Source organism: Symphalangus syndactylus, chromosome 16 (assembly GCF_028878055.3).
Source record: "Symphalangus syndactylus isolate Jambi chromosome 16, NHGRI_mSymSyn1-v2.1_pri, whole genome shotgun sequence".
Classification (NCBI taxonomy): Eukaryota; Metazoa; Chordata; class Mammalia; order Primates; family Hylobatidae; genus Symphalangus; species Symphalangus syndactylus.
Genome location: NC_072438.2, coordinates 68,466,213 through 68,482,716, shown reverse-complemented (window position 1 = coordinate 68,482,716; position 16,504 = coordinate 68,466,213). Strand labels below are relative to the sequence as shown.

Genomic DNA, 16,504 nt, shown 5'->3' with positions numbered 1-16,504 from the left:
CATCGGTATTCATCAGGGATATTGGTCTAAAATTCTCTTTTTTTGTTGTGTCTCTGCCAGGCTTTGGTATCAGGATGATGCTGGCCTCATAAAATGAGTTAGGGAGGATTCCCTCTTTTTCTATTGATTGGAATAGTTTCAGATGGAATGGTACCAGCTCCTCCTTGTACCTCTAGTAGAATTTGGCTGTAAATCTATCTGGTCTTGGACTTTTTTTGGTTGGTAAGCTATTAATTATTGCCTCAATTTCAGAGCCTGTTATTGGTCTGTTCAGGGATTCAAGTTCTTCCTGGTTTAGTCTTGGGAGGGTGTATGTGTTGAGGAATTTATCCATTTCTTCTAGATGTTCTAGTTTATTTGCATAGAGGTGTTTATAGTATTCTCTGATGGTAGTTTGTATTTCTGTGGGATCAGTGGTGATATCCTCTTTATCGTTTTTTATTGCATTTATTTGATTCTTCTCTCTTTTCTTCTTTGTTAGTCTTGCTAGTGGTCTATCAATTTTGTTGATCTTTTCAAAAAAACCAGCTCCTGGATTCATTGATTTTTTGAAGGGTTTTTTGTGTCTCTATCTCCTTCAATTCTGCCCTGATCTTAGTTATTTCTTGCTTTCTGGTAGCTTTTGAATGTGTTTGCTCTTGCTTCTCTAGTTCTTTCAATTGTGATATTAGGGTATCAATTTTAGATCTTTCCTGCTTTCTCTTGTGGGCATTTAGTGCTATAAATTTCCCTCTACACACTGCTTTAAATGTACCAGAGATTCTGATATGTTGTGTCTTTGTTCTTATTTGTTTCAAAGAATATCTTTATTTCTGCCTTCATTTCGTTATGTACCCAGTAGTCATTCAGGAGCAGGTTGTTCAATTTCAATGTAGTTGAGCGGTTTTGAGTGAGTTTCTTAATCCTGAGTTCTAGTTTGATTGCACTGTGGTCTGAGAGATAGTTTGTTATAATTTCTGTTCTTTTACATTTGCTGAGGAGTGCTTTACTTCCAACTGTGGTCAATTTTGGAATACGTGCTATGTGGTGCTGAGAAGAATGTATATTCTTTTGATTTGGGGTGGAGAGTTCTGTAGATGTCTATTAGGTCCACTTGGTGCAGAGCTGAGTTCAATTCCTGGATGTCCTTGTTAACTTTCTGTCTCATTGATCTGTCTAATGTTGACAGTGGGGTGTTAAAGTCTCCCATTATTATTGTGTGGGAGTCTAAGTCTCTTTGTAGGTCTCTAAGGACTTCCTTTATGAATCTGGGTGCTCCTGTATTGGGTGCATATATATTTAGGATAGTTAGCTCTTCTTGTGGAATTGATCCCTTTACCATTGTATAATGGCCTTGTCTCTTTTGATCTTTGTTGGTGTAAAGTCTGTTTTATCAGAGACTAGGATTGCAACCCCTGCCTTTTTTTGTTTTCCATTTGCTTGGTAGCTCTTCCTGCATCCCTTTATTTTGAGCCTATGTGTGTCTCTGCACGTGAGATGGGTCTCCTAAATACAGCACACTGATGGGTCTTGACTCTTTATCCAATTTGCCAGTCCGTGTCTTTTAATTGGAGCATTTAGTCCATTTACATGTAAGGTTAATACTGTTATGTGTGAATTTGATCCTGTCATTATGATGTTAGCTGGTTATTTTGCTCGTTAGTTGATGCAGTTTCTTTCTATCATTGATGGTCTTTACAATTTGGCATGTTTTTGCAGTGGCTCGTAGCGGTTGTTCCTTTCCATGTTTAGTGTTTCCTTTAGGAGCTCTTTTAGGGCAGGCCTGGTGGTGAGAAAAATCTCTCAGCATTTGCTTGTCTGTAAAGGATTTTATTTCTCCTTCACTTATGAAGCTTACTTTGGCTGGATATGAGATTCTAGGTTGAAAATTATTTTCTTTAAGAATGTTGAATATTGGCCCCCACTCTCTTCTGGCTTGTAGAGTTTCTGCCGAGAGATCCACTGTTAGTCTGATGGGCTTCCCTTTGTGGGTAACCCGACCTTTCTCTCTGGCTGCCCTTAACTTTTTTCCTTCATTTCAACCTTGGTGAATCTGACAATTATGTGCCTTCGGGTTGCTCTTCTCGAGGAGTATCTTTGTGGTGTTCTCTGTATTTCCTGAATTTGAATGTTGGCCTGCCTTTCTAAGTTGGGGAAGTTCTCCTGGATAATATCCCACAGAGTGTTTTCCAACTTGGTTCCATTCTCCCCGTCACTTTCAGGTACACCAATCATACATAGATTTGGTCTTTTCACATAGTCCTATATTTCTTGGAGGCTTTGTTCTTTTTACTCTTATTTCTCTAAACTTCTCTATTCGTTCATTTGATCTTCAATCACTGATACCCTTTCTTCCAGTTGATCGAATTGGCTACTGAAGCTTGTGCATTCGTCATGTAGTTCTCGTGCTGTGGTTTTCAGCTCCATCAGGTCATTTAAGGACTTCTCTGCATTGGTTATTCTAGTTATCCATTCGTCTAATCTTTTTTCAAGGTTTTTAGCTTCTTTGCCGTGGGTTCGAACTTCTTCCTTTAGCTCGGAGAAGTTTGATCATCTGAAGCCTTCTTCTCTCAACTTGTCAAAGTCTTTCTCCATCCAGCTTTGTTCCATTGCTGGTGAGGAGCTTTGTTCTTTTGGAGGGGGAGAGGTGCTCTGATTTTTAGAATTTTCAGCTTTTCTGCTGTTTTTTCCCCATCTTTGTGGTTTTATCTACCTTTGATCTTTGATGATGGTGATGTACAGATGGGTTTTTGGTATGGATGTCCTTTCTGTTAGTTTTCCTTCTAACAGTCAGGACCCTCAGCTGCAGGTCTGTTGGAGTTTGCTGGAGGTCCACTCCAGATGCTGTTTGCCTGGGTATCAGCAGCAGAGGCTGCAGAACAGCGAATATCGCTGAACAGCAAAGGTTGCTGCCTGATCGTTCCTCTGGAAGTTTCGTCTCAGAGGGGTACCTGGCCGTGTGAGGTGTCAGTCTGCCCCTACTGGGGTGTGCCTCCCAGTTAGGCTACTCGGGGGTCAGGGACCCACTTGAGGAGGCATTCTGTCCAATCTCAGATCTCAAACTCCGTGCTGGGAGAACCACTACTCTCTTCAAAGCTGTCAGACAGGGACATTTAAGTCTGCAGAGGTTTCTGCTGCCTTTTGTTTGGCTATGCCCTGCCCCCAGAGGTGGAGTCTACAGAGGCAGGCATGCCTCCTTGAGCTGCAGTGGGCTCCACCCAGTTTGAGCTTCCTGGCTGCTTTGTTTACCCACTCAAGCCTCAGCAATGGCAGGCGCCCTTCCCCCAGCCTTGCTGCCGCCTTGCAGTTCGATCTCAGACTGCTGTGCTAGCAATGAGCGAGGCTCCGTGGGCATGGGACCCTGTGAGCCAAGCACGGGATATAATCTCCCGGTGTGCCGTTTGTTAAGACCATTGGAAAAGCACAGTATTAGGGTGGGAATGGCCTGATTTTCCAGGTGCCATCTGTCACAGCTTCCCTTAATTCCCTCACCCCTCACGCTTCCCAGGTGAGGCGGTGCCTCACCCTGCTTCAGCTCATGCTTCGTGGGCTGCACCCACTGTCCGACACCCCCAGTGACATGAACCCGGTACTCCAGTTGGAAATGCAGAAATCACCCGTATTCTGTGTTGCTCACACTGGGAGCTGTAGACTGGAGCTGTTCCTATTTGGCCATCTTGGAACCACCTTGCCAGGCTTGTTATCTTTAAAGTGCTTCCAGTAGTAATATATTTACAAAACATTTGAATTCAAGTCACAAAGGAGTATTATCAATAAAAGTCAGCTAGCAGCATTTTTAAAATATATTTGATCAGGTTATACTATGTGTTTTATTGTCATTCAGAAACTATTTGAATGTTCACTGTATGCCCAGAGGCCTTCCAGGAATTCTGTTCCTTTTGAACCCTTCCATTCGAATGGTAGAATGGTGATTCTTGAATATCACCCAATTGTATTGGTCCTATCACCACTATGCCTTTTAATGATGAAAAACGTCAAACATACACACAAAAAAAAAATAAAAAAAAAGAATATGATGGACCCCATCTTCCAGTTTCAACAGTCATTGATTCCTGGCCAATCTCACTTAATCCATGATCTCAACCATTCCCCTCCAATACAGATAATTTTGAAGCAAAACCCAGACCCATAATATCATAACTATTTTGGTATATATCTCTAAAAGATAGGGATTCTCCTGCGTGAATCCGGAAGTATATATCAAGATGGTGTTGACAATTCCTCAGTTGTCTCGTGTTTTCTTCAATGGGTTTATTTTGCTCAGGATCCAAACGTGGTGTACATATGCATTTGATTTAAATTCTCTAAATCTTAAACTTAGGGTTTCTTCCTTTCTTTCCTTGTAACTTATTTATTGAAGAAACTATGTTATCTGCCCTGTGTTCTACATTCTGAATTTTGCATCTATCCCTGGAGTGATAGGTTAATCTTTCCCCTATTCCCATAGACTGGTGGTTAGATCTAGCAACAAAAAGCTCTAGACCAGGGGTGATTTTCCCCCACCCAGGAGATACTTGGTAACATCTGAAGACATTTTTGATGGTCACAAGAGAAGTGCTACTGGCATATAGGCAATAGAGGCTAAGGATGCTGCTAACCATCCTGAAACAGGAAAGCCCCCTACAACAGAATTGTCTGGACAAAATGTCAATAGTGTCAGTGCTCCAGAGACTTGTATCATCAAGTTTTTTTTGTTTTTTTTTTTTTTTTTTTTTTAGCCAGGAGACACTTGATAAGTAATATCCTTCTATTCAGATACATACCCGTTTCATTTTCACTGCTGTCACTTTACCTGCTCTTGGCCTCTTGATTCCTAATAGACCCTATCCACAAGCTCCAGAGACATGAGGGACACTGGCCAAGTGCAAAACTTTATTTCTGGATAAAGTGCTTGTGTCCTATCCTGGTGAACCCAATTACACTTCAACATTTATTGACCATCTACAATGTGCAGGATACAACAGGAGAAGATGCAGAGCCTATGAGGAAACAAAGGCAAGTAGTCTAGAGACTGGGCAAACTAGAAAGAAACCTCTTGTCACTGCATACCCTAACCATGGAACAAGCAAGATGACAACCTCCTCTTTCTTTATTATTCCTCCCCACCTAGCCAAATATCCCAGAAAGTTAAAGTTTTCTTCACCAAGAGACTAACCCTTCAAGATACAAGTCAAAGCCCTAAAAGCCTGTACTAATATTATGGATAACTCAAAACATAACTGCTTTGAGTTATTATGTTTTAGCAAATCTAAATACTAAAATGCTGGTATTTTTACATCTCTCTAAATACCAGAATATCTAAATTGTAATTTTGAGCATTAAAATCACTATATTTAAGGTATTCAGATTAACACTTAAAATATGCTTTTCTACTTTTAGCTCGTTTAGTCAGTGATATTCTTTTTAAAAAAGTCTTAAACCCCGTAAGACTTAAAAACTCTTCATATCTTAATGTAGAAAACTTAATAAGCCTTTTCACTGACTTATGCCCCAATCCCTTGAGTACTTTTAATGTTAAAGTCAAGAATAAAATGCCTCTGAAAAAATAAAATTGAACTGTTCTTTAGTTAGGCAATTCATTGGTACATTTACTCTTATCTCCCCCACCATTATATTATTTAGGTGTTGCATTATCTCTGAGATCTTTTTTGCATAATTGTCTTAGTAGATGCTATTCTTAAGTATAAGGATGCATAAATAATATTGGTACAATTGGAATTAAGTGATTTAAATTCTAAAGTACATTATTTTCACAACTGAGCAAAATATATAACGTATCCTTAAACTTGTATTTGACAACTTTTTCAACTTAAGTGGATATTTTACAATAAAAATGTGTTACCTGGCTCTTTCTGCTTATTAAAAAGTGAAATCAATGTAGTAAAACATGTAATATGATTTAATGTACAGGGGCCATGAATGTAAATACACAAGGAATATCAAAAATATTAAGTCAAAATTATCTGAACAGCCTACATTGACCAGGTAAGCACTTCACCCTGATTTAATAACTAATCATTCTATGTCAAATGTTAACAGTGAATGAAGTCAACAGGGCACAGAATAATAATACACAGCAGTGGGGAAACACTTCTGAAACATAACATTTTGTGAAAACTAGTTTTCAAAGAGTGACCCCTTGAGAGTTAGGGAAATAAGAAATGTTAAAAAGAAGAGGTAACTGGTGTAATTTTATTCATATAGAGTTGCCATTAAAAGGTTAACTCACTCAAACACATTTTTGCTATGCTAACATTCCTTTGCCTCTTATTCTTACAAATAAATCCCCATCACAGAGCAGAAATGTTAGAAATTACATCACAAATGGAGCACATTAAGTATTTTTAAAACCTTTTAAAATATGGCTTATAATTTTACACAGCAAGTTACCTATTAATATGTTACATATTGACAGATCTATTTGGACAATCAGATTTCCTTGAGATTAAGGATGGAGTTGGCATTTTTTTCTTTAAGAAGGCATTTAAGGCCGGGCATGGTGGCTCATGCCTGTAATCCCAGCACTGGGAGGCCGAGGCAGGCAGATCACAAGGTCAGGAGTTTGAGACCAGCCTGACCAGCATGGTGAAACCCCATCTCTACTAGAAATACAAAAAATTAGCCAGGTGTAGTGGTGCATGCCTGTAATCTCAGCTACTTAGGAGGCTGAGGCAGGAGAATCGCTTGAACCTGGGAGATGGAGGTTGCAGAGCCGAGATCATGCTACTGCATGATCTGGGCGACAAAGCAAGACTCCGTTCTCAAAAAAAAAAAAAAAAAAAAAAGGTATTGTAAGCCTGTTAGGGGAGGTTCTATAGTATGGAGCTTCTTTATAAAGTGGTATCTTATATATATCAAAAAAAAAAAAAAAGCCAGATCAAGCTCTAGGAAAACACTACATTTTAATGTATTTCTATCTGATGTGTCATAAATTCTTTGCTATGAATGTCTATGCAGATACTTAAAGAAAAATGTATTCTCTGGATATACATCAAAACCTAGATTAACTTTGTACATTAACATTTATTTTAAAAAATTGATAAGAACAACATGTTAAATATTGGCAAAACTAAGAGCACTCAATTTGACTATCCGTCCAGCTTTCACAGAATTTACTTCTGAGCCCACAAGACTCAAATTGTATAAGGATAAAGTCTGTTTCATTCATCAACATATCCAGCACCTGACGTGGTAGTACATGGCACAGAGTGGGTGTCAATAAATATTTGTCAATGATTGAACAGAAATTTTCAGCACCAAATGAAAGAAACACATGACTTTGAACAATGGCACAAGAACTGTTTCATTATGCAATGACAGGATCTTTTGGCAAAAATTCTAGGATTACTTATAAGTAGATCAAGAATTAGATAATAATTTCCTCCAAAAATAAAGGAATTCTCCTGGGGGAAAAAAAAAAAAAGAAAAGTCTTAACATTTTATCCTAAAAGCTATTCTGTAAATCTTGGAATATAAGCTAGGTGAAAACCACAATACTAAGGAAGGCAATTCCAAAACTACTGTGTTTTACATATTTATTAAAGAATCCATTCTTTCTGATAATACTCCTAACACAGGTGAAGATATTTTTACAATATTTTACCAAACTCCTAATAGAAAATGTCTACTCTGTTCATCCTTTTAGTCCCTGAATCTATGTTTGAGCATTTTAAAGATGGAAGAAACCTGTAAGACTCATATCATTTTAAAAAAATTGACTTAAAACACTTATTGGATAACTAATACATTTGTAACAGCATCATGATTTGTTCTGCTATCTGTATTTCACCCAGAACTGCTGAAATTACAGAATGAAACTCAAATGAAAGCATTGATCTATAATTTCAAAAATTATTATTTGAAATTTTTAAATCAATAGTCATAACATCATCATTGTGTTCTGAAATTAGAAAATTCTTGGCACATATACAAACATTTACCTATGTCAATTAGGTCAATGTCAGGATTTATCAAAATTCTCTGTCTTGAAAATTTTTTTAAAATCTTAATTCAGGTACTATAAAAAATATGCGCTAATCAAATGATATGTGTTCAGTTCTGACAATCCCACAATTAGGAGGAAAGGGAAGGAAAACCACTTATACAGTTAAGTTTCAAATCCTAAGTATTTAGTTAGTCCTTTATTTAAGCCTGCCCCTCTAAATTTAAAAAGATATCAGCACTCTTGGTTACCGATTGTAAGCAATATAAAAATTTCACTGGTATCAATTCTAATTAGTTCAGTCTATCCATTTTCTTATACAGTGAATGTCTTTTTTTCTATCAGAATCCAACAGAAGAATAATGCAAATCTCACTTCTGAGCCCACGGGCAAGCAGTCTCAACAATAACCAAAAAATGTCATTTTACGACTGGTAGTCTGTTTCTGAAGTAAAAATATTCTCTCCAGTAATCAAAATTTGTCATGAGGAAATCCTTCACTGTTCTAGAAGCACAGTTCGAAGCTCATCTTCTTTACTGATCATCATCGAAGCAATTGCACCATCATTGAACTCAAAAGAAGTTCCTCCATCCACAACCATACAGGCATCCCAACAACGAGAACGAACACAAACCCTAGGCAGAAGGAAATATCTCATTAAATAGTAATAGTTTTCTTAATAGTTTATTTTAATCCTGAATTTTAACCTAGCAGATCATTTGGCCTCCATTTTAAAAATCAAGTTGTTCTCTGGTATGAGAAAATTAGTGACTATGTAAATATATGGGTATATTATGAAGGTCTCAAAACGTAAATGTTCAGGATGGCACCATTCACTCAAGCATTTAGCAGTAAAGAAGTGCAGACCTGACAGAACTCACAGGCTGTTTTCATATGATTAAATGCTGAATTACTAACATTATAAATATTAAGTATTGAATAAGAGTGTTAACTATTTTCATGTAAAATTTGTACTTAAAATTTTTACTTAAGTATAACACACATATACAGAAGAGTTGGGTACATGTAATTATGTATACAGGTATACACCCAGATGATTAATGTACAGTTCAGTGAACACACTTATGATCACCCAACTCAGGAATCAACTGTTACCCAGCTTGCCGGAAGCTCCCTCATTGCCTTCTCCCAGTCACTATCCCTGCTCCCTCCTCAAGCATACCCACCTTCCTAATTTCTATCACTGCAGTAGTAATAGCTTTGTCTGTTCTCGAGCTTTATATAAATAGAAGAATATAATATGCACAGTGGTGCCTGTCTTTTCCTCAATAGTATGCTTGTGAAATTCAGCCATATTATTACGTGTAATAGTAATAGTAGTGTGTTCATTTTTAATGCTGTATGAAATCACTTCTGTTATATGAAAACACCAAAATTTATATCTCTCTTCTACTATTCATGGACATTTGGGTTTTTGGCTATTGGGAGTAGAGCTGCTATGAATATTCTTGAATGTCTTTGTGCACATACTTCTGTTGGTGCATACATTTCTTTTGGCTATATACTTCAAAGGGGAATTATTGGATCACTGTGTATGCTATGTACAGGTTTGCTAGGTAATTGCCAAACAATTTTCCAAGCTATATATTCCTAACAGAAATTTAGGAATATATAGAAAATTGTAGTTGCTCCTCCTTGCCAACAATTGGTGCTTTAGCCATTCTGGTGGGTGTATATGGTAGCGTTTCCCAGATGAATAATAAGGTCAATCATGTTTTTTGTGTTTATTAGCCATGTGAATATCACCTTTTGTGAAATGCCTGACTTTGGCCATTTTTCTATCACGTTGCCTGCCTTTTTCTTATTGTCAGTAGGAATTTTTATATACTAAATATTCTGGCTATGAGCCCATTGCTGGATATAGGTCCTGAAAATATCTTTCTCACTCTGCCTTTTTGTTTTCTTAATGGTATCTTTTGATTACTGGCAGTTCTTCCTTCCAGTGTAGTTCAATTTGTCAATCTTTTGTTGTTATAGTGCTTTTTATGACATGTTTAAGAAATCTTTTCCAACTGTCAAAATCACAAAGCTATTCTCCTATTAGCAAAAACTTAAATATAAGTAGTATGTATCTTTGAAGGAGTCTTTGTCGTCTCACCCAAACTGAGTACAGATCTGTGGATTAATCAAATTAACTCTCAAATGACAACATGAATGTTAAGATAAATTTCCTTATTTGTGTCTAACCTGGGGAAAAAATTAATTGTATGTCTATAAAAAGAAAATATGTACACTAAGGTCAGCAATTTGTAATTGCTTAAGCTGTTTTCCGCTTGCCATGAGATAGATGACATTTTCTCTGAATGTTAGATTTTCTTGTTAATTTGGAAAATCGGGGAACCTTTACAAAATAAGAAATTACATCCACTTTTTTATATCCTCTCTCCCCAAAAATAAAATGAAGCAAATTCAATAGGTGGGAGGTCACTTTTAGGGAAAACCTAAAAGAAATGAATACTATTCTAAAGGTTTATTGCTATGCAATCTAAGTTTTCTATCAGTGTTTATTGTGTTTTTATTCTACAGCTTCTGAAAAAAAGAAGGGGCTTTCTATTCAGCTTCTTTTACAATTATTGTGTCTTCGTTCATTTTTAAAAAACCAACAAATCACTGAAATAAATAACCGTACCCTTTCTAGTCACTTAAGTTTTAGCTTCTCTAAAATGGCACAATAAGTGTAAAAGAAAATATGATTTTAGCCGGGTTAGCATGATACCTTGTTACTTTCACAGGTTCTACTTTTGCTGCTAGATTAAGTTTGAATGAGCAAATTTAATGAAATTAAATAGTTTTCAAACCAAGTGTGCTTTGTAACAATGAAAGGAATGAAAACAGAAGTCAGATCGAGGATGCTTACTTTTTGGAGAAACAACGCTGACGACTGCTTGAGAAAACTCTATTTGCTATTGGTTCTCGAATACTGAAAAGTATTTTTGGTTCTTCCGGACTGTAGAGCAGTGATTCATTATATTCATTTGTTACTACAAAGAAAAAAAAAATTAGCACACTCAATAAAAGATGGTCACTTCTGAGAAGGGCAAAACAAAAAATAGATGCCATCCCCCATTTAAAACTCTGTTCCAAAAGTCTATTCAGGAACAAGTTTCTTGAAACTCGTAACACATATTCCATTAAAACACAGTAACAAAAAACCTTATAAATAAGAATTAGGTACCATGATTTGCCCACAGAAACATACATCACCCACAATACAGTAGAAATAGGTACAACTGGGGAAAAAGAAAAGAAAAAACACTAACTTCAAAGCTTGTAATTAAACAATAGAGGAGTTAGATAGATGCACTCAAAAAAGGAACTTGAGTTGCCATATTGCCCTACCAAGTTCTTTCCAAAATACCACGTCAAATAGCTCGTAATGATGATAATAAGCAAACAGCCTTGATATAAAATGCAGTCTCAAACAATGACAGACAATATCCTTTCTCCAATACACCCCCATTACTCAATATATTTTCTAGAAATCTTTGGGACCTGCTTTCTCTCTAATCAAGAGGTACATGAGGGCTGGAATACAAAGCACAAATTGGTTGAGAAAACCAGAAAGATATCAGGCTTGAAAGTTTAGTTAAGTACTACATTAAAAAAATTAAAAGACTGTCAGATAATCTACCTTATTTATGAAAGTTTCATTTGAATTACTGGCTTTAAAAAAAATCTAATTCACCCACAAAAATAAAAATTTGGCTTCATGGGAACACACCACAAAAAGCATGCTAGCTCTGAAGGAAATTTCAAGAGTAATTTCATAAATGTCTGTAACAGTGATTGCATCACTGGCATTCACTGTTGCTTCTGATGATAGTCAAATCTTGAAAGGAATGCTATTCATTAAAGTAAAGCTTTGGTATGTTTATTAAAAGTCACAGATGTTTTATATATATATAGTTATATAAATTAATATATATACATCCTTAATTTATATATATACCTGACATAAATTTCAGTTATTTTATATTATTTTTTAAGTTGAAGTATATAATTAAGAAGAAATTACTATATATACCTAACTTTCCTCTGATACAGATTTACTGCTGGTGCTAATTCATGAACCATGATTAAAATAATCTTGTAGGTCTCAAATTGAGTGAAGGAGACCAGAATCCATTTTAGAAGGCTGAACGGGGCTTGAGAGATTTGCTTCTTTTTTCAAACTATTTTAGAGGCAAACTGTCCCCCCAACAAAGGAGGTCTTCTTATGTGGAAACCTAACAATAAAGATAAACTGACACTGTTCAAATATTGTATCAGGTTAAAAGATATTGCTAACTCATTTTAAGGTAACCAATGAGAATGAGGCTGTTCTGATAACTCAAATCCAAGCATTTGTGTTTATGGATGACAGTTGCAGTCTTATATGTGTCAGTATTCACTTTGTGTCTATATATTTTTTGTCATATATGTTGAGAAAATACATAGGTAGGTAGATGTAACTTTAAACACATTTGGGTTTGTGGTTTTATAAAAAATAATCTAGCTTGAAATTTTAGGATATCCTTCAATGGAGATAGCCAAAAAAGCTTTGAGGTGTGTACAAGAATGATCCTGGTAGATAGTAGACTTCAGTGTGTTACAATCTTATATGCAAATCAAATGAATGTGTTTTTCAGTTTAAAAACTTAAATTGTTTTAAACAGAATTTAAAGAATACATTTGAAGAACTTCTAGAAACACCAGCTAGATGATCTACTTTAACTCCCTCTTTTTACAACTGTAGAGGATCATAGCCTTGCCCAAGTTTCACAGCTGATGTAGTAGATCTGGAAATGGAACCTATGATTTCAGATTTCTTCATAAGTATTCTTTCTCTAACAGCACTAATTCTCTTACAGGAATCGTGAGGTAATCAGGCAAAACTAGGGAGAAGAATGTTAAAAAGAATATTTGAGTGAATAAGAAGATATGCACTCATAGCTCAGTGAATTCCATCTCATTCAGAGGATATTAATGGCATACGGAATTTAGCTATGCATTTCCTATTTGTGAGATAAGGATTTTTCTGTAATTCCCTATCCCCCAGGACATGTTTGCAGTTATACTGCTTTGACTTAAGAGTTATATTTCAGGGTTGACTAAAAATCACAACAAAAGTCCAACTTTAATCTTTATGTTGCTTAAAGACATTTAAGGGGATATTAAAAGCATGTTTGAGTAAAAAAACAGTACTTTGCTAATTAAACAACACTTCACACTATCATCCTTAAAACTGAAACAGAACTAAACTGTTAGTGATTATCACCATTTGTCACTGACCTTTCTCTACCAATTCTCTGTTCAATGGAAGACTCAAATTTCCTTGTCGTTTTGCTGTTGAAAAAGGAAAGGGGGAAAGCATGCTTAAAATGTATATGTTATAAATATATATATGTTATTATGTAACATAATAGCTAATATAAAATAACATGTATACATTATATAGCATATTATCATAAATAAACAGTAGCCCCCCCTCACCCTTATTAGCATTTTTGCTTTCCATGATTTTGCTTTCTTCAAGTTTCAGTTACGGGCAGACAACCATGATACAAAAATATTACATGGAAAATTATAGAAATCAACAATTCATGTTTCAAATTGCACATCATTCTGAGTAGCATGGTGAAATCTCACGCAGTCCTGCTCTAACCCACCTGGGATATGAGTCATCCTTTTGTCCAGCTTATCCATGCTGTACGTACTACTGGCTCATTAGTCACTTAGTAGCTGACTTGGTTATTAGATCGACTGTCATGGTATCATAGTGCTTGTGTTCAAGTCACCCTTATTTAACTTAATAATGGCCCCAAGGCACAAGTAGTGATGTCGGCAAATCAGATATGCCAAAGAGAAGCCATAAAATGCTTCCTTTACATGAACAGGTCAAAGTTCTCAAAGAAAAAGGTCATATGCTGAGGTTGCTAAGATTTACAATCAGATATATGAATCTTCTATCAGTGATATTGTGAAGAAGGAAAAAGAAATTAATGCATAGTATAAGGGTTTGGTAGTATCCAAGGTTTCAGCATTCACTGGGGGTTCTGGAACATGTCCCCTGCGGATAAGAGGGGACTACTCTAATAGCTGTTTTGGTACTCACCAATATTTAAAACATCTTCTACAGCCTGAGTTGCAACTCTGTTAATATTGAATGACCTAGAAACAGAAATCACATAATTCTTAGTTTTAATTCTAAAAACATGCTAAAAATAAAAAAGGAATAACCTACTTAAAACATACAAAATTCTTAGAAATTGGAGAAAGTTCTAAATGAACAAAGTTAAAAACTGGTAAATAATGTACTAGTATGGGTATGATGAAACAAGTATTCTCATACATTGATGGGAAAAGAGATATTGCAGTTGGAGAGCAATTATGCACTATCAAAATTAAAATGAACATATTCTTCAATCTAGTAACTTAACCTAAAATATACCTCCATCTATAATACACAAAGATAGGTACAAAAATATTAGATGAAATGCTGTTTATAACAGCAAAACAACTCAAATATGTACCCATAGAAAGCTGATTAAATAAATTATAGCTACTCATTGATATTAAAAATAATACAAATATATGTGCTGATATGTAAGGATAACCAAAATATTAAGTTAAAAAATAAAAGGCATCATATAGTGTATATGTTGTTTCATTTTAAAAACAAAAAATATATATATAGTATGAATCTAGAGATAAGCACTAGAGATATGAAATGAAAGGGAGACTAGCTTTTTGCTGTATACCCTTTTGTACTTTTTAACCTAGGCAAGTATTCTTTAAATTATAAAATAGTTTCCTTGAAGGTAAGAAATCTTTTACATGTGCAATTAAAATTACAATTTTAATTGCAAGCATTAATACAAACATGGATAACTTTTCAAAATAGTTCTCTCCTGGGGTCTATAAAGATCACTAAGAAAAGGTTGTTTTTTTTAAAAAAAATATTCCCAGTAATTTTGAATTCTTCTACTGCCTCATAACTCTTCATACATGATCTCAATATATAATCCCAAGGAATAGGAGTAACATATGAGTCAACACAACTCTAAATCTAAATTAGTGGCTCGTAACTTTTTGGGGGAGTGAGAGTAAGAGATACTCTTATACCTGCTAACCCTGTACCCTTCATGTTTGGAGAAATGCAAAAACATGAGAATTTTTTTCTTAGGTCTACAACCTTCACCATTCTAAGAGTTCTCATTTAAAATCAGACATAACCTCTACTACCAAACTGGAAGACAAACTGAGTACCATATCTTCATCAACTACTAAAGCTCCATCTCCTAAACACACATCTTCATCCTTAATTAAGTCTGGTAGGGCAGCATGTATGGAGAAAAAGGACTGAGAACAATCTTAAGAAGAAACTAATTGAAACATATGGTGATCTGGCTCTGTAGTATTTCTCCCGGTGTATGGGTGTATGGAGTAAACCTTATTCCCCACTGAACAGAGAACTGACATGATAATGGGACAATTCAGAGACATTTGCTGTGTAATACCACCCCTATATCCTGTCTCTTGTGGAAGAATTTTTGGAGATGCAGAGACGGAATAACTATTCCCCAAACCTGTTTTTCTTCCTGAACGCATAGGTTATATTTTCTAGTTCTTCATGCCATATAGTCATGGGACTGAGTTGTAGCTAATAGAGTCAGAGTGGACATGATAAACAATACTTCAAAGCCTGGCTCAGAGCCTCCCATGGGGACCCTCCATGCTCTTCCACCTTCTGTAGCAGAGCAACCGGAGGAGCTATGTTTAGAAGGTGGTAGAGCCATGTGATGGAAGAACTCTGGCTCCTTGAATAACCACTTACAGGGAGCCACTTGCCAATCAGGAATACTCACTGCAGACTTTACAAGAACAAGAAATAGACTTATACTGTGTTAAGACACTGAGACTGGTGGTTTATCTTTTATAACAAATAGCTTACCGTGAGTCATACATTTCCACATTGAAAGCAAAGACTAATTAAATAATTTCATATAAAAAAACAAGCCCCTCTCTATCAAGAATTAAAAGAGAGAAAAGCAGACTATCCTAATCTTTTCTTTCCAGTGATTGTTCAGAGGTCTATGGTTTACAGATAGGTTTAAAATTTAAATCACGACTTCACCATTTATTAACCACATAGCTTTGGGAAAGTCAGTTAACTTATGAAACTTTTTGGATTCTACTTATAAAAATAAAATCACCTACTTCCAGAGTATTTGTGAGAATTTAAACAAGATCACCTAATTAGCTTGGAACAAAAGATGTGCTCAGAGATGGTAGTATGATAAAAACAAAAATTATTAATGTATAGAAATATACAGCTTTTCCCCAGCCCCTCTGGCTCCTAGGCTTCTCTTCTCTTCCTACATCTTTTGAAGCGAAAAGGACAAAAGATGAATGGGAATTACAATCATAGCAAAAGAATCATCAGTAACGGAAGAGGGGAGAACATGTTAGATGCAAGCAAGCTGCATGAGGCTTGGTAGAGAAGAGACTGAGCAACCAAGGTGGCAGGGATAGGATATAGCTTGTGAGAAAGACTTTTAT

General features: G+C 35.8%; 1 protein-coding gene across 5 annotated transcripts in view; it reads right to left on the bottom strand.

The window, feature by feature from the left end:
* Nucleotides 1-6,178: 6,178 nt before the first annotated feature.
* NADK2 (NAD kinase 2, mitochondrial) overlaps nucleotides 6,179-16,504 on the bottom strand; it is a 48,785-nt gene continuing 38,459 nt past the window's right edge. For all 5 annotated transcript variants that reach the window (XM_063619551.1, XM_063619552.1, XM_055246421.2 and 2 more), the window contains 4 exons: nucleotides 14,058-14,113; nucleotides 13,235-13,288; nucleotides 10,821-10,944; nucleotides 6,179-8,577 (listed from right to left, as the gene is read on the bottom strand). In XM_063619551.1, the coding sequence (XP_063475621.1) occupies nucleotides 8,439-8,577; nucleotides 10,821-10,944; nucleotides 13,235-13,288; nucleotides 14,058-14,113 (373 nt within the window). In that variant the 3' untranslated portion in view covers nucleotides 6,179-8,438. The remainder of the gene's footprint in view (nucleotides 8,578-10,820; nucleotides 10,945-13,234; nucleotides 13,289-14,057; nucleotides 14,114-16,504) is intronic.